The following is a 25,571-nucleotide window of genomic DNA, read 5'->3' as shown; positions in this document are numbered from 1 at the left end:
TCATGGTGCCACAGTACAGATGGGAGAGGGATTTCAATATTTAAAGTACTGAAAAAAATTTTTTTTATTCTAAGAATTAAAACGGTGGGGCCTAAGTATGCACCCTGCAATGGGTAGGATGTTTGCCTTGCATAGTGCCGACCCATGTTCAATCCCTTGCATCCCTATGATCCCTTGCATCCCACCAAGAGTAATTCTTGAGTGCAAAACCAGAAGTAACCTCTGGGGAGATACCCCTCCCCCCCAAAAAATAAAGGTGCAGAAGAGCTTTGGCAAGCAGACCCAAAGGTAAACAAAATCTCCTTTATCTCTAAACACACAATTAAATCTTTCTCAAATACAAAAAGAATGAACACTTGGCAATTTAAATTTCAGTTCTAACATTTTATTAAAGAAATCCTTGTGAGCAGAGGTGATGTGACACTTTGCCATTAAAAACAACAAGCTTGGGCCTGGAGTTATAGCATAGTGTAGGGCATTTGCCTTGCATGTGGCTGACCCATAAGGAACCTGGTTCTATCCTGGTGTCCCATATGGTCCCTTAAGCGAGGAGCGATTTCTGAGCATATAGCCAGGGGTAACCCCTGAGCATCACACAGTGTGAACCAAAAACAACGAAATAGAAAAGAAATGACAAACTTATTCAGTTTTTATAAGTGGTTAGTTATCCCATAAACAGATGTGAATAAGTGTCATAGAAATGAATGGTATGATGACAGAGTAATTTTTTTTTTTTTTTTTTTTTTTGGTTTTTGGGTCACACCTGGCAGTGCTCAGGGGTTATTCCTGGCTCCAGGCTCAGAAATTGCTCCTGGCAGGCACAGGGGACCATATGGGGCGCCGGGATTCGAACCGATGACCTCCTGCATGAAAGGCAAACGCCTTACCTCCATAGAGTAATATTTTTATAGATATGACATAATCCCCAATGTAAATTACAATATGGAAGAATCACAATTTGTGAGGCCAGAGAGATAGCATGGAGGTAAGACATTTGCTTGGCATGCATAAGGATGATGGTTCAAATCCCGGCATCCCATATGGTCCCCCAAGCCTGCTAGGAGCAATTTCTGAGCATAGAGCCAGGAGTGACCCCTGAGCGCTGCTAGGTGTAATCCCCTCCCCTCAAAAAAAAAAAAAAAAAAAAAAAAGGAATTACAATGTGTTTCAATCTGGTGGGACAAAAAGGTTGAATCTTGCTGTGTGACTTATGGAAAATTTTCTGGACCTCGTCCCCAAGCAGAATAAGGGAGCAAAATGTGTATGTACATCAGGTTTCATCCTAGATCTAACAATTAGAATTTCCAGGAACTAACTGTAACCACAAAAAAATTAACAAGTGAAATTTTATAAGAAGTACATTATTTTTAAATATGATTAGCTAAAAGGTCAAGAAACAATAAAATGCAGTATTTTAAAATTTGCTTTTGTTCAGCATGGCTCAATACAGGGTAAAATTAAGCAAACCTAACATTTTTATTTCTCCCCTCAATATTTGATACTTAAAATATAATTATCAATATACAGAACATTTGATATTTATAAGACAACTACAATTTCCAAAAATAAAATTCATAAGCTAATGATTATTTTCAATCATTATTATTTTTACTACTTAGTCAATTTTTATGAAAACCTTATTATGATCTAGAATACTAAATAACTTTACACAGATTTTATTTACCTGTCCATAATTATCTATTGACCAATCTTGAATTATATTTTCTAAATAGGCCATTTCAGGCTCAAATATAATAAGAAGATCTGCAGTGTAATGGCCTATGGTATAAGCTAATTGAGATTCATGGAAAAATAATTTAAGCATAAAAGTTTCAAAATAACAGAAGTGTATTGGCTTATTAGAATTATTAAATATTCCTTCCAGAAGTTTTATTTCATTACATATATACATATGTAAATATACATTTTAGCTTTAAAATAAAATCTATAAAGATATTATATCATAGATTTAGTACTTTCTTTATAAATAAGGAAACTGAGATTCATTAAAATAAATACATATTTTCAAGTTCCTTCAGTGCCAAGCCACACTACATGTGTAATATGCCAACATCATGCCCAGTATTTACATAGGTATTGTTACTACCCTTAGTTTCATCCCAATTATAATAGTCAAATTAATTAGATATTACTTAACAGGCTCAATGAAAATTAAGTAAATCAATATAAATTTGACTAAAAAAAGAAACAATGATACCTATTATTATAAAATGTGACTAAATAATATTTATCATATTTCCCTTAGACTTGTTTTGTTTTGGACCCACATTCAATGGAGCTCAGGGTTTACTACTGGCTCTAATCTCAGGGATCACATGTGGTTTGGGAATGTGCAAGGGAAATGCCCTACCTGCTATATTATGGCTCTGGCTCTCCTATTTCCTTTAAAAGCAGAATTTCTCATATTGAGTCAAAGGTTCATTAGTTTTCCCTACTAAGCAAAAAGGATATTTCACAAAATACCATGACAGGGGCCAGAGTGATAGTATAGTGGTTAGAATGCTTGTATTGCATGTGACTGACTCAAGTTCCATCCCAAATGGTCCCATGAGCACTACCAAGAACAGAGACAGGGGTAACCCCTGAGTCATCAAATATGGCTCAAAAACAAACAAACAAACAAACAAAAACCAAAAAAATAAAGTACTATAACATGTCCATCTCTTTTAGCAAATCAAAATTGAAAAATAAATGAGTAGGGGGTTCTCTAAATATTATGAGGATGCCTTAAGTGATGCTGGTGACAATTATAACCTGTATTTGAGGTAATTTGCTGAAATGAGGGTAATAGGGGCAAAAGGGTGAGGTACATTTTATGAACTATTTATCAGCTAATCCTAAATAGAAAGCAACAGTGAAAAATTCCAGGAGATATATATTTAAAAATTCTGAAATGTAATCAATTCAAAAAGAAATTAGAAATATAGCTGCTAGTAGTTAAAAGTTACTTTTAAAAAGGTTGGAATTTGGGTTGCAGGAAGGGAACGGGGTTAAAGGGAAGACAAATTTGGTGATAGGTATTTCCCTGATTCACTGTTAATATATACCAAAAATACTACTGTGAAAGATATGTAAGCCAATATGGTCAAAATAAAATTAAAAAAATTCATTTGTTTAAAGTTTAGATTCATCATTAAAAAATAATTGCCCAATTTTAATGCCAGACATATTAATAACATAATAATTTTAATGCCAGATATATTAATAACAAAAATTGATATTGAAGTTTTACATACCTCTTAAGAATATTTGTATGAAGTTTTCATTTTTTCATTTATAAATACTGAAAATACTTGACTATGAGAGTTTATACAAAAGGACTCATTAGCCACAAACGCCATCTTGTGGTCCATTTTTAAATTTTGTGGTACTAACCTGGAAATCTCTATCTTGAGATCTTTTAAGGCTAAGGGGCCAGATATCTTTTACTTCAATTTTTCCTTTTAACACAATGCAAAATTGGGGCTCTTAAAAGGTCTAATACATTTTAAATCTTAATTTTAATTATATGTAATCCAAAATTTGAACTCTCATCTTTTTTTTTGGGGGGGGGTGGTCACACCGGCAGCACTCGGGTTACTTCTAGCTCTATGCTCAGAAATCGCTCCTGGCAGAATTGGGGAACTATATGGGATGCCAGGATTCGAACCACCGTCCTTCTGCATGCAAGGCAAACACCCTTCCTCCATGCTATCTCTCCGGCCCAAACTCTCATCTTTTTAACTCCAGATTTTTCCAAACTGTATCACCCTTATGTTTGACTTATAACAGGCTAATAATATAAATTTTGCCCAGCCTAGTACTAGACAACATCAAGTTTATCTGTGTTTATTTGACTTTATCTTGAAAGTACATAAAAGAGGCCAGAGAGAGAGAGAGAGAGAGAGAGAGAGAGAGAGAGAGAGAGAGAGAGAGAGAGAGAGAATGTATGCTCAAGAGGTTGCAAGCATGCTTTGCATGCAGGAAGCTGGATGTGATATATGAAACCGCGTGCTTCGGTAGTACAATCTGAACACAGAGCCGGGAGGAGTTCTCTGAGCACCCAAAGTGTGGGCCAAAAATCAGAAAAAGAACAGTAAAGATACACATAAATTACACATAAAGATCACTTTACTGATGATTAACATTTTAAAATTTAAGGAAGAAAAAAGTAAAAAAAAAAAAAAGGTAAAAAGCACATGCCTGGCATATATGTGGTTTCAATTCAACTCCTTGGCATGATAGGACCCGACTCCAAGTACCACCAAGTAATAAATTATCAGGTAAGCAACACAAAGTAGAGTATCCCCAGGAATGGCCTTACCCAGCATTAATGCATATAGTTACACATAAAAACAAACAAGCACATGAACACAATCACACACAATTAACTAGAAAAAAATCTATACTCATTAAATTAAAAAATAATAATAATTCAAGATGCAATGCCTAACTCTTTCCTGCAGGTAAAACAATCAAACAAAAACCCTGCTATTAATGATGGAATAACATGCTCCTTTATTGATTACTTAAATATCTAGAGAAGACATGGCCTTATGTTGGGGATTTTTCTGCTCTTTAAGCCTCTGTTCCTTTTCTTACATTGTTTTCTAAAATTTACTAAGTAAAAAAGAAAGAGAAAATAGAAGTCAGATAGAAGGGGCCGGAGAGGTGGCACTAGAGGTAAGGTGTCTGCCTTGCAAGTGCTAGCCGGTTCGATCCCCTGGCATCCCATATGGTCCCCCCAAGCCAGGAGCAATTTCTGAGCGCTTAGCCAGGAGTAACCCCTGAGCATCAGGGATTTTTTTGATGTTTTTTGGGTGTGGCCCAAAACAAACAAACAAACAAACAAAAAAGAAGTCAGAAGAATCATTTGAAGCATTATTAAGTACTTCTTAAAAGTTCAAATCAGATAAGGGGCTAATATCCAAAATATACAGGGCACTGACAGAACTTTATAAGAAAAAAACATCTAATCCCATAAAAAATTGGGGAGAAAAAAATGAAGAGACACTTTGATAAAAAAGAAATATAAATGGCCAAAAGGTACCTGAAAAAATGCTCCTCATCACTAATCATCAGGGAGATGCAAATCAAAACAACTATGAGATACTATCTCACACCACAGAGATTGGCACACATCACAAAGAATGAGAACAATCAGTGCTGAGGGGATGTGGAGAGAAAGGAACTCTTATCCACTGCTGGTGGGAATGCCATCTAGTCCAACCTCTATGGAAAGTGATATGGAGATTCCTCCAAAAATTGGAAACTGAGCTTCCATTCGACCCAGCTATTCCACTCCTAGGGATATACCCTAGGAACACAAGAATACAATACAAAAATCCCTTCCTCATACCCATATTGATTGCAGCACTATTCACAATAGCCAGGCTCTGGAAACAACCAAGATGCCCTTCAACTGATGAATGGCTAAAGAAACTGTGGTACATATACACAATGGAATATTATGCAGCCATCAGGAGAGATGAAGTCATGAAATCTTCCTATATATGGATGTACATGGAATCTATCATGCTAGGTGAAATAAGTCAGAGGGAGAGAGATAGACGCAGAATAGTCTCACTCATCTATGGGTTTTAAGAAAAATAACAGTCACTTTTGCAACAATCCTCAGAGACAATGAGAGGAGGGCTGGAACTTCCAGCTCACTTCAAGAAGGTCATAAAGAGTGGTGAGTGCAGTTACAGAAATAACTACACTGAGAACTACCATAACCACGTGAATGAATGAGGGAACTGGAAAGACTGTCTGGAGTACAGGTGGGGGTGGGGTGGGATGGAGGGAGACTTGGGACACTGGCGGTGGGAATGTTGCACTGGTGAAGGGGGGTGTTCTTTACATGACTGAAACCTAATCACAATCATATTTGTAATCAAGATGTTTAAATAAAGATATTAAAAAAGAAAAAATGTTCAAATCCTGGGTGGAAAATAAAGAAAAATAAAATTTGTCATAATTTTCCCACATGAAGCTCAGATCAAATTAGGCATTTACAGAATCCATAAGAAAAAATGATCCCCCTCATCTATATAATTATGAACATGTGTTTTAGTGGACTAAGTTTAGAATTATTCTGTTAAATAACAACTAGTTTGACACTAAACACTAATGATGATTTTAAATAAGACACTTGGCTCCTTAATAGACCTTTACACAGTATGGCAGAAAGAAAAAGAAAAGAAAACTTCTTAAAAATAATGTTCTTAAAAATAAATAGCTTACGTTTACCTGTTCATAATAATGAATATTCTCCTCAGCCATGTCTGTAAATGCCGACTTGATATCATTTTGCATATTTTGTTTCCATCTTTCCCAATCTGCCTTCAGAGCATTATTAGCACATTCCACTTTATCTTCAAGTTTTCCAATTTCTTCTGTTAGCTGAATTAAATCACAAAGAGAAATAAATTCATTTATGGACTCTTGCCACTAGTTGAGCTTGCAGTATCTAAGCCACACACAGTACTAAAATGTTAAGGAAAAACCTTTATTTAGGGAAAGCTCAACAGTATTTATTATGCTACTAAGTAGTAAAACTTAAAGTATTAAATTCAGTCAAGAGTCCAAGGAAGGTCTGTAATCAATTTGCACTTGACTAATTTTTCAAAGCCTGGGCTTCAGAGTCACTGTTTCTTAAAAGGAAGGAAAGAAAGGAAGGAAAGAAAGAAGGAAGAAAGAAACAAATGAAGGAAGAAAGAAAAAAGAAAGAAAGGAAGGAAGAAAGAAATAGAATGAGAAAGAAATAAAAAGCAAAGAAGTCAAAACACAAATTAATTATTTTTAAAATTCCTTTGTACTAATACTCCATAACCACTACTTTTTGTGATTTTATATTATATTAAAGAATATGGTTATGGTGCTGGAGCTATAGCATGGTGGTAGCCGCCTTGCATGCGGCTGACCCAGGGCAGACCCAGGGCAGACATGGGTTCAATCCCTGGTGTCCCATATGGTCTCCTGAGCCAGGAGCAATTCTGAACACAGAGCCAGGAATAAACCCTGATCATCACCACGTATGGCACAAAACAAATAAAACAAAACAAAAAAACAAAAAATATGGTTAGGTGACGCTGCTTTTACAAAATGCTCAGCTCACTAACATGTTATAACACCATCTATGATTCCAAGGAGTTAACTTGCAAGATTTCTCAAAGCGGGGCTGGGAAGGAGGCGCTAGAGGTAAGGTGTCTGCCTTGCAAGCACTAGCGTAAAATGGACCCCATATGGTCCCCCCTAGCAAGGAGCAATTTCTGAGTTCATAGCCAGGAGTAACCCCTGAGCGTCAAACGGTGTGGCCCAAAAAAAAAAAAGCAAGATTTCTCAAGCATGTGAGACGTAGTCCAATACTTCACATAAGAGATTTAGTGTGACATACTGTATAAAACCCAGTTGAGCTTATATTTTGCCTGCTCAAATAAATATTTATAGTTATATAAATCTTATACTATAAACTGCCTTCTCTGATGCTGTAATTATTTCAAAATTTAGAGATAAGTAAAGAAAACATAAAAATACGTAAAGACAGCAGACAAAAATTTCTGCTTTTATTAGGACTTATAACAAGACAACTCAAATACAAAATATTTATGGGGAAAAATATAAAAGAAAAATGAAGAAAAAATAAATAGGGATGTTAAGAAGGCTGCAATTTCAGGCAATTACTAGACAGAACCTAAAATAATGTCATTTGAGTAAATATTTGAGGTGGTCAAGACATTCAGTCATGGTATTTTTCATAAGAAAAATATTACTGGGATAAGGACTCTAGGTGGAATAACACCTGATGGTCAAAGAATAATAAGGAGACCATATTAGCTATAGCATAGAGATTATTTAAAAGGTTCTGGGAGGGGCCGGGGCAATAGCACAGCAATAGGGCATTTTCCTTGCATGCGGCCAACACAGACGGACCCGGGTTCGGTCTCCAGAATCCCATATGGTCCCTGGAGTCTGCCAGGAGCGATTTCTGAGCACAGAGTCAGGAGAAATCTGAGCACCTCAGGGTGTGGCCCAAAAACCAAAATATAAAATAAAATAAAAGGAAGGTGGGAAATTGAAGGCAAGATGCTTGCCTTGTACACTGCCAACCTGGATTAGATCTTCAACATCTCCATTTATTCCCCTGAGTTCTGCCATGAAAATAACCTGAGCATACAGAACTAGAAGTAAACCCACACCATGGTAGGTGTGACCCCCAATACCAAGAAGATAAATATATATATATATATATATATATATATATATATATATATATAAATTAAAAAATATAATACCATAAGTTATATAGAACAACACGTAGGTAAAACACCCCATAACAAGGAGGAAATTGCACTCTCCAAACTAGTGAAAACAGAGATTAACAGATGGAAATATATTAAGCTGAGAAGCTTCTGCACCACGAAGGAAATAGTGCCCAGAATACAAGAGCCACCCACTGAGTGGGAGAAACTATTCACCCAATACCCATCAGATAAGGAGCTAATCTCCAAAATATACAAGGCACTGACAGAACTTTACAAGAAAAAAAATCTAATCCCATCAAAAAATGGAGAGAAGAAATGGACAGACACTTTGATAAAGAAGAAATACAAATGGCCAAAAGGCACATGAAAAAATGCTCCACATCACTAATCATCAGGGAGATGCAAATCAAAACAACTATGAGGTACCACCTCACACCACAGAGATTGGTACACAGCACAAAGAATGAGAACAAGCAGTTTTGGTGGGGATGTGGAGAGAAAGGAACTCTTATCCACTGCTGGTGGGAATGCCAACTAGTTCAACCTTTCTGGAGATTCCTTTGGAGATTCCTGCAAAAACTGGAAATTGAGCTCCCATACGATCCAGCTATATCACTTTTAGGAATATACCCAAGAAACACAAAAATACAATACAAAAATCCCTTCCTTACACCTATATTTATTGCAGCACTATTTACCACAGCAAGACTCTGGAAACAACCAAGATACCCTTCAACAGATGAATGGCCTTTACATATACACAATGTGTACATATACACAATGGAATATTATGCAGCTTTCAAAAGAGATGAAGTCATGAAATTTTCCTACACATGGATGTACATGGAATCTATTATGCTGAGTGAAATAGTCAGAGAGAGAGACACACAGAATGGTCTCACTCATCTATGGATTTTAAGAAAAATGTAAGACATTCTTGCAATAATTTTCAGAGACAAAAGAGAGGAGGGCTGGAACTTCCAGCCCACTTCCTGAACCTCACCACAAAGAGTGATGAGTTTAGTTAGAGAAATGTCTACATTGCAAACTAGCCTAACAATGAGAATGTTTGAGGGAACTAGAAAGCCTGTCTAGAGTACAGGTGGGGGCGGGTTGGGGAGGAGGGATATTTGGGACATTGGTGGTGGGAATGTTGCACTGGTGATGGGGGGTTGTCCTCTTATATGACTGAAACACAACCACAATCATGTTTGTAACCAAGGTGTTTAAATAAAAAATATTATTAAAATTAAAATAATTAAAAATATAAATTAAAATAGGATGTAGAGGGTGTTGAAATAATACAGGGGTAAGGCACTTACTTGCCTTGCAAACATCCTAGATTGAATCCCTGGCACCAATTATGTCCCCTGAAACTCATCAAAAGTGATTACTGAGCACAGAGTCAGAAGTAAACTATAATAAATTTAAAAGAGAGGGGGGGGAAGGAGGAAGCAAAGAAAGTCTCAGGAAAAATTATTATCTTAGGTTATAGGTTAACCAGGCTATAGGTTAACCACATCTGACTGAATAATGTATTCTATGGCACGGTTCATGAATTTTATTAATGAGATTCTGTGAATGGAAACAATATTAGAAAGAACTAAATAAATAATGGCTATAGAGTCAGTTATTTGCTATGGTTGCTTGCCCTCTCTAGGTTTAAAAAAGTCTATTTATTCCTGATTTTCTAAGAGATTTTATACTTTTTCAAAAATAAGTTAACATTTCATTTCTACTGGATGTTCTGTGTCTTTTCAGGTGATTTATTAAATATCTATCAAAATTGTTATCATAATCTCTTACTTATTAATAGGAGATATATGCATTATCTATGATACAGAATTTTCTAACAATCAATTTTTATTTTTTAGAATAATAAAAACAACTAAAATTATTAAAAAAAAATAACAGTTGGGGTTATTATGCCAGAATGTTAGCTCAAAAAGGACTGGAATGCATGCTTTGAATGTCAGAATTCCTATTTCAATCTCAGGCATTCAGAAAACAACCTTTCATGTTCAAGTACTGAACATGAAATAGTAGACCCTTAGCAACTCTAAGAAATGGCCTGTAATCAAATAATAATATGAATATACAAATATAATTTAAAAGAATCAAATATGTTTTTTGGGGGGGAGTAAATAATACTTGTACCTCCCTCAGCCTTCTGGGTAAGAATTTAAATAGATGATCTTGATAGTTGGCTCAGAGACCACAGCTCAGAAAGAGAACAAAATGGAAACATTAAGTAGAAATGCCTGCTATATCTTTGTGCCCAGTACAAGGTCATTGTGCCCCTGACGAAGAAAGTCCTGGTGTGGTTAAGGGCACAGAACCAGTACAGTTATGGGAACAGAATCACCCTGCCACTCTTGTTTCACTAGATTCACTGATTCAACCAGCTCTCCCACTTCTGCTCTGCCAACCAATCTTGCTTACTGATATCAGAGAAAACAATGTTAAATCCATGTCTGTAACAGTAGGCCTTTGAGTGCTTTCTTTACAACTGGTAATCATTATGCTTATGTTCTCAAAGACCAAAGAGCCATTATGTATCACCACTATTGTGTGACTGAAAAATATATGAATGAGACTGTTATTTCAGAAGTATCCTAATTTGCGATGCCAAAATGCGAAAATCTGTGTCTCGGCTTCAGCTTGCTATCCTTCCTAGAGTTGTTTGAATTATTTTCCTCCACCCTCTTATTTTCACCCTCCCTATTCTTGTTTCATGAGCCATATTTGCTTTGGATTGTTCAATAAAAACTATTCAGCACTATACAATTTTTGTATTTCCAATGGGAAATTTATTTCAGTTGTAACATTAACTTTCTTGCTTTGATTATTTATGTCTTGGTGTTTTATGTTCATATTTTATTTTCAAACTGTTGTAGGGAGAAAGAATTGTGACTTTGGGGGTGGTGGGAAGTGCTGTAATGCATACAGAGAGACAAAATACTACTGTTTAGAAATTAAAACAGCACAATGACATGAGGACCTTGAAACTCAACCCATCAGAGAAGTCACGAAAACCACTAAGATGCAGAAATCAAGGTCAAAAGCATGGCTGGACCCCTGGGAGAAGAAACTCCACCAGAGGAACAAATGATACTCAATAAATAGTAAAGAACATAAGCAGTCCCTTTGGCAAACACCCTTGCAAAAGTCTTTTTTTTTGGAGGGGGCAATTTGGCAAAACTATATATATATATATATATATATATAAACTTGGGAGGGGAATGGTTGTGTAACTCCCTTTGAGATGTGCACTTTCTTACTTTTAGAATAATTTCCACTTTCTAGGAAATTGGCCTGTTTCCGTGAATCTCATGTCTTTTTTTAATATTTTTATTTAAACACCTTGATTACAAATATGATTGTAGTTGGGTTTCAATCATGTAAAGAACACCCGCCTTCACTAGTGCAACATTCCCATCACCACTTTATGACATGTGTTCTCAATCTTGGATATTTGCAGCAGGTTACCTTGTGTTTTCCACTCTGGAAAAGTCTATGTCTCTCTTGAGTACTTTATTTTCTAGCTCTTTCCCTCTCTCATTTCTCAAATAAACTGATTATTCTTTACTATTTATCATTTGGAATTATTTCTCTTAAGGAGGCCAATAAACCTGAAAAGCCTGGGTAGGATATAAGACTGATTTTCCTTTTCTGCAATGACTAAATCCTTAATCTAGCTGAGTTCCATGCAAAAAATCAAGTACAGGGATCATATTTCATCACAGGTAGAACAAGTGGCACCCAGACGCTATTTGATAACTGTCTTGTAGGGCTGGTGAGACGTAATATCTGCAAAAAAATAGTGGCTCATTTGCACTCTCATTGGTCCTAGGTAGGTACTTCTCTGGATGACTGAGGTGAGCAGAAAGAGAAGGAGTAGACAGACATCCTTCCTGAGGCTGCCTCTTCTCTCTTCCCCACTTAACACAGGACCTCTAATCTTCAGCAACAAATGAGCTCAGGTCATTTATTACATTATAATATGTGTACCGTTTCAAGATAAAGATTTTGCAAAACCTCTAAAAATGTGCCTGATATGGTGTTACTTAAACAAATCATCCCAGGCTGGGCTGGGGATGCTGGGAACTATCCAAGAGTAAGAAAGCTTCATAAGCAAATTCAGGCACAATCTGGGCTACTAGAAAAATATCAGGGGCAGAGTGGTGACACAAGTGGTAGGGCTTTTGCCTTGAACATGCTAACCTAGGACTGACAGTGGTTTGATCCCCTGGCATCCCATATCATCCCACAAGCCAGGAGCGATTTCTGAGCACATAGCCAGGAATAACTCCTGAGCATCACAGGTATGGCCCCAAAACAAAAACAAAAAAATCAGGGATTGTTACAAAAGCTCACTGCTTTGGATGGTTAGATGAAAACCATTTTAGATTTTCACAAACAGATGGAGATTTCAAACAAAATGCTTCTCTTAGTTCTAGGATTGAGAGCGAGACAACTTCACTGAATTAACTACACTGTGACTGTCCTTAGAATCTAGGATCTAAAGTTGCTACGTGTTAGAATAGAATCACTAGCTACGATTTCTACTGAAATGGGCTTTAGAAAACTTATGTAAAACAAGTAGTCTTTCATTCTCCCTCTTTCTTCAGATGAAGTTTAGAGTGTGTTACTGCCATTTTGAGTTAACATTAAGTGTTTTCCCCTTGTGAATTTGTAACTCTCCTCATAAATATCTTGGGTGCGGAAAGGATTGGGAACCTATTGGCTAACTTCTGCTCTGACCAAAAGATACTGGATTCCTAGTAAAGAATTTAACTCACTTTGAAATCCCAAAAAATCCATCACTTTACTACCAAAACACATGGACTGGCCATTGGCACCAGGTCACTGACAAAGGCCAGACTGACTTTAGTTCAATGAAATAGACTTGAATAGTCAGAGAATGTTCCCTGGACATATAATCAATATATTTTTGATAAAGGGACAAGAAATGCAAAATGGAGTAAGGAAAGCCCCTTCAACAAGTGGTGTTAAGGCCACATACAAAATATGAACAAGGACCTCCATCTAACACCATGCACAAAGGTCAAATCCAAATGGATTAGAGACATTGATATCAGACTTGGAACCATAAGGTATATAGAATAACACGTTGGTAAAACACTCCATGACATTGAGACTAAAGGCATCTTTAAGGAGGAAACAGCACTCTTTAAACAAGTGGAAGCAGAGATAAACAAATGGGACTCTGTTAAACTGAGAAACAAAGAAAATAATGACTAGAATACTGAGGCTACCCACAAAATTGCAGAAACTATTCACCCGCTACCCATCAGATAATGGTGGTAAAATAAAGATATTATAAAAATAAATAAATAAATACAATTTCAAATTCATGGTGTTGAAATAAAAGTTAACTGGGGATGAACAATGTTAGAAATCAGGCAAGTCCCTTTCCAGCTTCAGTCCACTTCTCAAAGAAAAGATTTAAATGACTAAAAAATAGTAAGTTTTATTCATAGTCTCTAGTACACAACAACAAGAAAAAGACTTCAGTTTAAAAAAGCACATAAGCTTAAAAATTCCTCGCACAAATGCTAGAAGCAATTTGGCCCACTGTTGATAGGAAAAACTGAGAAAGTAAGCAGAACTTTTGCCAGAAACCTGTTGTAATATGAGAATAAGTGTTAGGACCTGAGTTCTGAAAAAGGAGGAACATTATTTGGTAAAGGCCACATGCAGGATTCTCAGATTCTGAGCAGGGAGAGACAGCATTTTGTAAGAGCCGCATGGTGGAAGTCTGCACAAACCTATTTCCATAGACTCCGCCCCAAGCTACCTGGTCATACCAGGTAGCTTATCAGGAAGAACAAGAAAACCGTAAGAAGTTACCCCTAGACAACAGCCAAACATTTTAAGGAAAATCAGAAAGCTGGAACCTCTCTATATCATTTCCCTATATAATCTTCCTCAAGACCCAAGGCAGGGTTGATCTCCTTTGGGAGATAAAATAATATAAAATAAATAATATTTAAAATAAAATAATATTTAACAGTAAAGCGATATATTAAGCTAGAAATTATTCATGCAATTAAATAATAAAAACTATTAATATAAGGAATCAGACAAACAAAACAATATGAGTATTTATATGAGTGATATATGAATATTTATATGAGTTACTGCTACAGTGCCTGTAAAAGCAATAATAGAAAGACAATTTACTGTGTTTAGGTTATGGTCCATAGCCCGAAGCTATTTTCTTTACATATACTGTTGTACCTAATCTACACAATAATATTGCAAATTCAATATTCCTATCCTTCATTTACAAGATGAGAAACTGGGAGAAAGAAAAAAAGTGACACCTTGCAAGCAGCCGATCCAGGAAGTAGGTAAGGTCCTGGTTGGTTCAATCCCAGTGTCCCATATGATCCCCTGTGCCTGCCAGGGGCTATTTCTGAGCAGATAGCCAGGAGTAACCCCTGAGCGCTGCCGGGTGTGCCCCCCCCCAAAAAAAAAAAGAGAGGAGAAAGAAGAAAAAAGTCACATAGCTATTTGCAGTATGGCATAAATGAGAATTAAATCAAGGTCATTTTGAGTGAAACACATGTATTTTTCTGTACTGCCTGAATAGCAGGGAACTAGCCTGTGTCTGTCAAGGTTGCACTGATTCAGGTCTCATTTTTAGGAGTTTAGAAGCCATTTAGAGTACAGATATGCAAATACTCAGCCAAAACAAAGGGCAATAGCACAAAGCAAAATATGATATATTTTCCAAAGTGCGGGGAGAAATTAGAAAGGCATAGATCATAATGCATACAGAACACAGAATGAATTCTACTAAATGGGGAGATATTTGACTTCGAATTCACCAAGGAAGAAAAACTTGGATACTATGTCACAAACAAAATCACAGAGAATCATATACTGTGTAGTGTGATAAGAGAAAAGATCAGAGATTGGTTGGGCAATGCTGGGTGGGCAGGGGAGAATGAGGAAAATGCAGTGGGAGGTCTGGAGATTGACCACTAGATAGACTGACTACTAGAGGACTAAATGAAACAGTGAAGTAGTTCCTACAGGAAGAGGGAAGTTACAGATTGTTGATTTGGTAAGGGATAGGGGAGTGGCAGTGTTTGGCCAGGTAATGCTGTGCTTTTTAACATAGATTACTGAGTCATAAACACAGAGAGAAAGTTAATAGAGAAAGGAGGAACCCAATTAGTTTTCCTGGAACTAAGGAGGCAGCAGTGAAAAACCTGATGAGGACTGGTTTCATTCCCATTCACACATCTAGTGGAAATTAACTTGGCATTCATCTATGTCAGAGGTTTCTAAAATTTGTGGTCTTCCAATCCTTGCAGAAAAATAAAAAAATTACTCAGTCCCTAGAAGTTGGCCTTCTTTAAGCAAACAGAGAAATGTTTCCCTTCCTGTACTCCTTTTTTCCTTCTCTACACACACACACACACACACGCATACACACAAACACACACATACACACACACACACATACACACACAGAAAAAAAAACAACCATACACACTTTTAGACAAGGCACTAACAGAACATGAGACATAGTGATCTAGTCTGTGTTTGAAACTGAGTAAAGAAAGAAATCAACTTTGCCCTCAAGGGTTCATCACTAAGGGAAGCATTCAAATATATATATATATATATATAATAAAAATAATAAATTATTTATAATATATATACATATATATATATATATATATATATATATATATATATATATATATATTACTTCTGGCTTTATGCTCAGAAATCACTCCTGGCTTGGGGGACCATATGGGACGACAAGGGATTGAACCTGGGTCCATCCTAGGTCAACCACATGCAAGGCAAATGCCCTACCATTGTTCCACTGTTCTGGGTCCTGCATTCAAATATTTTTAAAGGTGACTAGATGATCAAAATGTCAAGAGCATTTCAGGCTAAGCAAATCACAGCTATCTGGTTGTAGAAGCTTATTGACAGACACTAATATTTCTGACACAGTGCATCTTTAGGGATGGTACTTTGACTATAAGTTGGGAGTTCAGCAGAGGATGAGGAGAGGCACGTAGCTGCTAGGTCAAAAAGAGAATTTCCATAAAGTTATAAATGTAAAAAGGAGAAAAATAGAACCATGTTGAAAAAGGCTTAGTGGCACATATAACAATGGAATATTATGCAGCTGTTAGGAGAGATGAAGTCATGAAATTTTCCTATATGTGGATGGACATGGAATCTATTATGCTGAGTGAAATAAGTCAGAGGAAGAGAGATAGATACAGAGTAGTCATACTTATCTATGAGTTTTAAGAAAAAATAAGGACATTATTGTAATAATGCCCAGAGACAATGGAGATGAGGTTTGGAAGGACCTGCTCATAATATGAAGCTCACCACAAATAGTGGTGAGTGCAGTTAGGGAAATAACTACACTAACAACTATCATGACAATCTTAATGAGTGAGAGAAGTATAATGCCTGTCTTGGATACAGGCAGGGGTGGGGGAGGTTGAAGGTAGGGCATTGGTGGTGGGAATGTTGCGCTGGTGAAGGGTGGATGTTATGTTTATGACTGAAATCCAACTATAATCAAGTTTGTAATCATGGTGCTTAAATAAAGATTTTATACAAAAAAAAAGAAAGAGGAAAAGGAAGTAGTGACATTTGGATTCTAATACCAGGCCATTCTTAAAAATACTAATTTTTAGAAGGCTGAGTGAAATAAGTCAGAGAAAGAGAGATAGACACAGAATAGTCTCACTCATCTATGGGTTTTAAGAAAAATAAAAGACATTTTTGCAATAACTCACAAAAACAAAAGAGAGGAGGGCTGGAAGGTCAGCTCAGGACATGAAGCTCACCACAAAGAATGATGAGTACAGTTAGAGAAATAACTACATTGAGAACTATCATAACAATGTGAATGAATGAGGGAAGTAGAAAGCCTGTCTTGAGTACAGGCGAGGGTGTGGGGGAGAGGAGAGAGATTTGGAACATTGGAGACGGGAATGTTGCACTGGTGAAGGGGGGTGTTCTTTACATGACTGAAACCCAACCACAATCATATTTTTAATCAAGGTATTTAAATAAAGATATTAATAAAAATAAATTTTAGAAGGCAAAAAAAGGAAATACCAGAGTGTAGGATACAGGAAATGAAGGCAAGAATAATAGTATACAAATCACAATTGTCCCACACAATTTTGATTGAGGGGATGTATATAAATATTCAGTCATTCAAGTGCATACAAAATCTTAAACACTTCTAGAGATTCAAGTCCCCAAAGTGTTAAAACTTCTAGAATTAAATGTTCTGATTTAAAAATTAGAGCCAACTGTCTTAGAAAGTAAAACAAAACTTCTAATAAAGATGTCCTGGGAAGTCTTGGTTTCTCAAGGCAGTTCTGAGACTTGGGAGGACTCTCTTATTTATAATATATTTTAATTTGCTGCTGTGTAGTATGCTGAAAGTGTGAAAATGAAAGTGGAATGTCTGAGGAGGAACTGACATGGAGAGTTTCCTCCTGGCTGACTCAACATGATGTTATCAGTGGGGTGGCATGCCAGGGGAGATCAGGACTAATTAAAGTCTGCCCCAAACGCCAAATGGCATGGACATTCAGGTTATGCTAGACAGTGTAAGGCAGCTGGCAGGTTACACCAGGGACTTTACTCAGCATAAAGCAGAAATTTATCCCAGATTTTAGGAGAAACAATTTCTCAGGATGACATGAAGTTAAGCTCTGTCCAGTCTTTTTTCTTTTGTTGCAGAAAGAAATTTGTAGGCAATAAAAGGAAAAGTGATGTAAAAGAAATTTTTTGAGGGAAGTTACAAGTTCAAAGAACTTGGTTTCTCCAAAGAAAGAAAGAGTGCTGCAAAGTAAAAGAGAGAGACTACACACCCAAAGATAAGTGCTGACATTCTCTAAAATGAAGTATTCCAACTTGCTTCAGGAAGTTGATCACACAGGGTCTTTCCCAAGCTGCATTGAGCTTGGAATCACTGTGAAAGTAGGAGCTACTGCTATAGCACTAACAAGGAAAAAGCATTTAAACTTAGATGGCCTCTTGATCTCTTTCGTCCTTCGGTATTAATTATCTCTAGATACTGTCTGACCTAATAGTTGATGGCAGAATGACTTCCCACATATCTTTGTCTTTCCAAAAATAAATAAATAAATAAATAAGCCCTCCTTCCCTCCCTCCCTCCCTCCCTCCCTCCCTCCCTCCCTCCCTCCCTCCCTCCCTCCTTCCTTCCTTCCTTCCTTCCTTCCTTCCTTCCTTCCTTCCTTCCTTCCTTCCTTCCTTCCTTCCTTCCTTCCTTCCTTCCTTCCTTCTCTTACTACTACCCCTCTCTTGGCCCTCCCTTCCTTCCTTTTCTCCTTTTCTTTCTTAGGCTCTAACCTTCCCCCTTCCCTATTTCTTGGACACACACCTCACTACTAGCCCTGTGCTCAGAGATCACTGCTGATACTTCTTGGAGGGCCTGAGGTTGAACCAAAGCTTCAGTAGCAATTGAAGTTCAATTGCAATGCAATCAATTGCAAACCAAAGTTTTGATTGCGGCAAAATCTGTCTACTTCTCCAGCCTTTCCAAAGTTTCTTAATTATATGACTTGCTGAAATTTATTGCCAAAGGGCTTCATGGTTGATCACCTACCCCACTTTAATAGTTTAGTAATACCTGTCTTGGAGTTTCTAGGGGAAAACTAATAATGTGGCTCATTTGAAAGCTTGTTTCTATAAATGAGTATATAATCTAACTCACTAAAATAAATAAGTATATAAATATAATTATATTCATTGCCTGTGACCTCTTTAGTTAAAAATCACTTGCACTGTTTTTGTAGTTCTCTGAAAACTCTGAAACATTTTTCTAAATCTGAGTAATTCAAATGCCATTCAAATTTAATTAAATAGAACCATTTTAGGTGTGCTTTGTATCAAAGCAAAGTAAGAAATGCAAACATGTTCAAAAAACTTTATATGTGCAATGACTTATGCGTAATGGATTATAAGAAAATTCGATAGGAAAACTAACATTTTTCCATGAGAAACTCAAAGAATAGGACATCAATATTAAATAATTCCGAATCAGTCTATACTTATCAAGCTAACCTTATCACCTTCGAGTGTTACTTTATAAAAACATGACAGACTTCATCCACTTGGTTAATAAGAAGTTACCTAATGCCTACCATTAGCAAGGCACAGTGTACATATTTTTATGAGATTCAAAGCATCCCAAGAGTATGTAATTTCTTAAGGTGCTTCAGGCTAAGTTAATTAAACAGTAAGTCAATCTTCATTTCAGAGTTTTTCTTTGCTTTAGAAAGAAGTTAGAATATATTTGTAACCATGCTCAAACTCAAGTCAACCATCTCAAGTGTTTTGACATCTATATTATCTTTCTAGCCTTACAGAGGCAAATCTTTAACATTGGAAAATAATCCTACTAACTCTGATAAACTTTCATGAGTGTAATGCTTCAGTGTATTTTTTAAACTGCAATTCTTGGGGTCAGAGCCGTAGTATTGCCTGTAGAGTGTTTGCTTTGCACATGGCTGATCAAGCTTTAATCTCTAGCAGCACATATGTTCCCCTGAGAACCACCAAACGTAATCCCCAAGAGCAGACCCAGGAGTCAGCCCCGAACACCACCAGGCTCTCTGGCTCTCTTTCTCTACACGAGATTCTAATACCCAATGTTAGCCTAGAAGACCGCCAAAGTCATGAATAAATATGGCATAATCTTGTTATACATACTATATGAAGATCAGAGAAAAAAAAATATAATGTAGGCTTTGTAGTCATACCCAGTAGTATTCTGGAGCTATTAACTCTGTTCCAATAAATGACTATTGGTGGTGGTACTCAAGGAACAATAACTTGTACCAGGAAAAGAAGCAGGGTTGGGCATACACAAAACCTTAACCACTGATCTATCTCTCAAGTCCAGAGTAGGGAAAATTAACACAAACATGAATGCATTATGAAGTAGAGCGTTTCATATGCAACTTTGAAACTGAAGAACTTAAAAAATCTTGAACTTAGCCACTGAAAGTTTCCCAAAGACTGATGTGTTTGTTCTGACTGTTCTTTTTCAAAGACAGTTAAACAATCTGAAAGAAATGTTTGAATTAAACACTACATTAAAATATGCATTGGAAACAAATCTACTTGATTGCTGAACTACATATTTAATAAATAATTAATACACTTTGGCATGATAATTCTAGGGAGTTAATTGCAGTGATTACCAACAGTTTTGTCAAACTATCATTTATAAAATTAAGAATCAAGAATATCAGCTTCTCATAATCCAACTCTCCAGAGTGAGAGGAAAACAAACTTTTCAAGCACTATGATCACCACTAAATAGTGGTATTTTAGGTCTGTTTCCTTTTTTCCTAATTTTTAATTATAGCACTGTGATTTACCAAGTTCATAAACAGTCATTTCAGGCATTAAATGTTCAAACATCTATCCCACCACAGCCTGATGATCTTTTCATCAGTATCCCCAGTCACCCACCTACCACCACAGCCCACCTTCATGCATGCCTAAACTAATTTATTTCATATTATTTATTACAACACAAAGGCAACTGGAATTATCAGATCTTAGATCAACACAGGTCAGTCAGAAATGATTTCTATTTCTCTCCATGGCATTACTAAAGACAGTATCTAAGGATATACTGGGCAGTGGTTTGGTGCTACTAGAACTTTCTTTGCTACTGAGGTTGGTTGAAGCCTCATCCCCTCCATTCTTCCTAGGTAACTTGACCTTACCTGCAAGACCCCGCCCATTTCATGGGAGGGGTCTTGGAAAAGGTAGATAAAGCTTTAACCAGAGAGGATTACGCGCTTTTTTGGTCTTTTGCCAGCATGGAGGTCAAAGGGAAGATGGCTGAAAGGCGTTAAGATGCAGGGCTAGCTAAGAATGGCTGAATGCTTAAAAGGTTATGATATAAGCCACACATGTGGTGGATAGGGCATGAATAAAGTTGATGCTTCCTGAAGCCTGCCTGTGAGTGAGTTCAATACCCGTCGCTTTCCTGGACCCCAGACCCACTGGTTGATGGGGAATGAAGCCACGTGGCCATGGCCTAAGAATAAAGCCTCCATCCTTCACCATCCACCACCATCACTAATTATTTAATCCTACAGTTGGTAAAATAATATGTAACTTTATCAACAGACTTATTGTGATACAATTGGGCTGACACCACAAATATTGAGGTGTCCACATTTCTACATCTAAAATAGGTAACTTGAAAGTTTGATAAGGTTAAGTATCGGTGACCATTATTTTCCTCCACAATATGGTGGCAGAGAAATGCTTTTTTTTTTTTTTTCTGGCCAACCATATGGTGGCAGTGGGCAAGAGCTGCCTGGATTTCCAGAGTGTGGGTCAAGAGGGCTCAACTTCACCCCATTTCTGAAGAAAATGCCTAGAGATTTCATCCCTGTAGTCCAATCACACCTGAGAAAACTTAGCTTCTCATATATGTTGCAGTTTCAGAGCTGGGCCCTTTCTGTCAAAGGGTATAAGGGGTGGCATTGGGCTACTGTAGTTCATGCAGGAAAGGGAATTTGCCCCATTTCTTTCTGAGAGGGTCACAGAGAATCAGACTACCTGAGAAGTAGAGGCTGTCTTTTATTTACTTATTTATTTTGGCACCTTAGCTTTAACTAAAATACTTGCAACCACATTAATAGTACAATGGTAGCATGCTCGTCTTGTTAATATCTGTCTGGGGTTCAACCCTGGTATCCTAAATGGTTCCCTGAACCCCTCCAGGAATAATCATTGAGTGCAAAGACATGAGTACAGTTGAATATGAGCCAGAATCCAAATACTTAAAAAACAAAAATTAAAATGAAGCCTCTTTGCTGACTATTTACTCTTCCATCATTACCACTTATCCCTGATACTATTAACTGGATCTCAGGGTAAGAACTCAGCTCCATCTATACAACTGTCTACTGACAAGCACAGCAACAATATCCTATAGGAAGCACATTTAAAACTCAGTCGTTCAAAATCTTATATGAACCTCTATAAAATGTGAGAGTTTATAAGTGTCTGCTTTAAAACATTACTCAAATTTGTTCTCTTTAATAACAGATAATGGGCCGGAGCAGTGGCGCAAGCAGTAGGGTGTTTGTCTTGCATGTGGCAAATCCAGGATGGACCACAGTTGGATCCCCCCAGTGTTCCATATGGTCCCCCAAGCCAGGAGTGATTTCCAAGTGCATAGCCAGAAGTAATCCCTGAGCATCACTGGGTATGGCCCAAGAAAAACAAAAAAAAAAAAAAAAAAAAAAAAACAAACGAAAACAAAAAAACAAATAAAAGTATTCTAACAAATTAATCTTCTATATAGATATTTATAAAACTAGTATGACCTTGATACAAACACTAATATTTCTGGTATATTGCAAAGATAATTTAAATCATTCAATTTTACTCTCTCCCACCCCAGTTTACTGATGAAAAATTGATAAATAATATTATGTATAAAATATACAGCATAATAAAAATATTATTCAGAAATAGATATAACTATCCTAAAAAATTGAGAAAGTCAAATTTAGCAATGGCCATGCTGAGTCTACCCCAGGGATAAAAGAATTGATAAAATGAGAAAAAACTTAAATATAAATTTTAACATGCAATGAATAAAGGGGGGAAAATTATGAGTATAAACAGAAAACTATTCAATAAAATTCAGCACCCACTTACAAATCAATCTCATCACATCAAGTAGATAAAAATTGCCTTAAATTGATTAAAAATTTATAGAAATAAAAAGCCTGTAGCAAATACCATTACAATGGAAATTTTTAAAAGCTTTTGCTTTAAAAGCAGGAATACAAGGATCCCCTGCCATTAATAACATAATAATGCAATTTTTAGCCAACCCAATAAAAAATAAAAAATTAACATAAGGTATAATAGTTAAAATAAAATTATTACCCCTAAATATTTGTCTATAGAAAGATACAGAGACTACAAAATATTAAAGAATATTGTGGAGAATGATGGATATAAGATTAATATGCAGAAGTGAATTACTTTTATAGTCTGGCCAAAAAACTAAAATAATAAGATACTCTATAATAAATTAATCAAAAATATAAAAGACCTTTAAAGAAAAGACTAGAAGAATAGTTTTGAACTTTGAAAGATACCAAAAGGAAAAATAAATGGGGGGATGTTTCTAAAAGATTATTCTATTCTTAACCTATGGCTTCTATTCTCCTTTCCTGTAATTCTGAACCAAATACTACTTCCTGGGCCTTTTGGTAAAGGAAAGAACTGGAATTTTAATGGTGGAAGTGGAGAAATAGGCAAATAGAGGAGTGAAACCCAAGGTATTTTAGTACTATGACAATAAGATATGTTAAGACAATGAAAAAATAATTTTAATGAATAAATTCAGTAATTCCTACTCATTTTATTACTATCCTAGTCCACTATTTCTTTGACACTCATAATCCTAAAAATAAATTTATTTTCCTGTAAAATTAGAATGTAAGTCTACTATTAGGTGTCATGTACCTGTCTATCTTCCAACCATTACATCTCTATATTCATGCTGTGTGGAAAATCAATCAGTATTGTAAAATGAATAAATGTTTTTAGAAAAGTAAATGACTAGTGATGAATCTAGGCTTCTCTCTCCTGCTATTCCAAGGGTTATTTCATTATACTTTTAAACATTACAGAAAAAACTTAACTGTATCTAACCAAAATTCTATTGCCAAAGTTTTTGAGCAAAACAGTATGAGGACAATAGCTATTCTTACTTAAAAATATCTTCTTTGTTTTCTTCTTAATATGGCTTCTCTACTATTTCCTTTTATGGAAAAAAATCAGTCATCCAATCTATTTATTCAAATGCTAAAAATTTCTTTTCATAATCAGAAAAGCTGGGAAATTATCATTTTGCAAAGTTCTTGAAAATAATATACCTAAATAAAAAAGATCTAGATTGCCACTCCATCAAAACACAATAGAAAATTCAAAAATTCAATTCTAATCTGACAGCTACCTCTTCTTAACAAGTATTAATTAAATTGCTGGGAGAGATAAGAGGGCTTTTAACAATAAAATTATATTATTTTCTGATTTGTGAAAGAGGCAAAATGTGTCTGAAGAAATTAGATGCTTGATTATACAATGCTGCTCAGGCATATGTGTGATTACTAAAAAGTACCTTTTTATATACTTTACAATACACACTTTTCTTAAAAAGTAGAAACTCACTCCCTGAAACTGATTGCCAATTTTGTTATCCAAATGTAACTTGTTCGTTCAAGTAAAACACAATCCAGTTGCTAAAAATGAAAAATTGAGTCACAGAACACCCACAAATGAGGTTGATGCATCACCTTTCAAGTCAGCACTTTTAGTACCATTAACATCCCTCAAGTAAAGAAAGAATAATTATAATTTCCTGTGACACTGGAAGCAATAAAAAGTCAACAATTTAAATGGTCCATTTTAAAAAAATGTGATTTTTTTAATACATCAAAGGCAGAATATATATAGTGAAATGAAAATGATGCCTTGATTTTAGGTAGGTCCAATTCATTGGAGCCATCTAAAAAATGATGTGGTTCTTTAAAATTAAAATTTTAAAAATTCAAGCTTTAAAAAAAACTCTTTTAGAGTGCAAATTTTATTTTTCAATAAACAATATGTTATTGAAGAATAAAAAACTTAGAAAAGCAATGTGCTATATTATCATTAATATTTATTAAGATTAAAAATTGTTTCAGGGTTGGAAAAATACCAGAGGATTTATTAAAGCTTAAATGTGGCCAAACCTTCCTCTGCATGCCAAGGTTCCCCAAATACTGCCAGGAGAGCCAACCAAATGTCTAGTGTAGCCCCAAGCACAGCTGGGTGTGGTTCAAACCTAACCCACTGGCCTCAATAATTACTTCAAAGCAAATTCTAAACTTTGGTTATTTTTCTGATTTCTCAGGTGACACAATTTTATATCATAAAATATTTCATAGGATTTTCTGCTTAAACAATATCTCAGGTTGTACTGTCTCCGATGAATGCTCATTATAAAAATATTTATTCTACTTTTCCTATTCAAGGAAAAAAAAAAGGCTTATTACTAAAATTTAAGTGACCTTTTTTAAATAACTTTCTTCGTAGCCCAATTTTCACACAACCATAGTACAAAAGTCCATGGCGTACACAAACTTCAGAATAATAATAATAATAATAATAATAATAATAATATCTCACAGGTTGCACAAAAAATTTTCCACTTTA

The 25,571-nt window shown here is 35.8% G+C and overlaps 1 protein-coding gene across 1 annotated transcript in view; it reads right to left on the bottom strand.

The window, feature by feature from the left end:
* The window catches only part of SNX7 (sorting nexin 7), a 76,825-nt gene that overhangs the window by 12,804 nt on the left and 38,450 nt on the right, over positions 1-25,571 (bottom strand). The window contains exon 7 of the mRNA XM_049765754.1: positions 6,253-6,405. Within this exon, the coding sequence (XP_049621711.1) occupies positions 6,253-6,405 (153 nt within the window). The remainder of the gene's footprint in view (positions 1-6,252; positions 6,406-25,571) is intronic.

This window comes from Suncus etruscus, chromosome 19 (genome assembly GCF_024139225.1).
Source record: "Suncus etruscus isolate mSunEtr1 chromosome 19, mSunEtr1.pri.cur, whole genome shotgun sequence".
Classification (NCBI taxonomy): domain Eukaryota; kingdom Metazoa; phylum Chordata; class Mammalia; order Eulipotyphla; family Soricidae; genus Suncus; species Suncus etruscus.
Note: the sequence above shows the minus strand (reverse complement) of the source record. Positions and strands in the feature narration are given on the sequence as shown.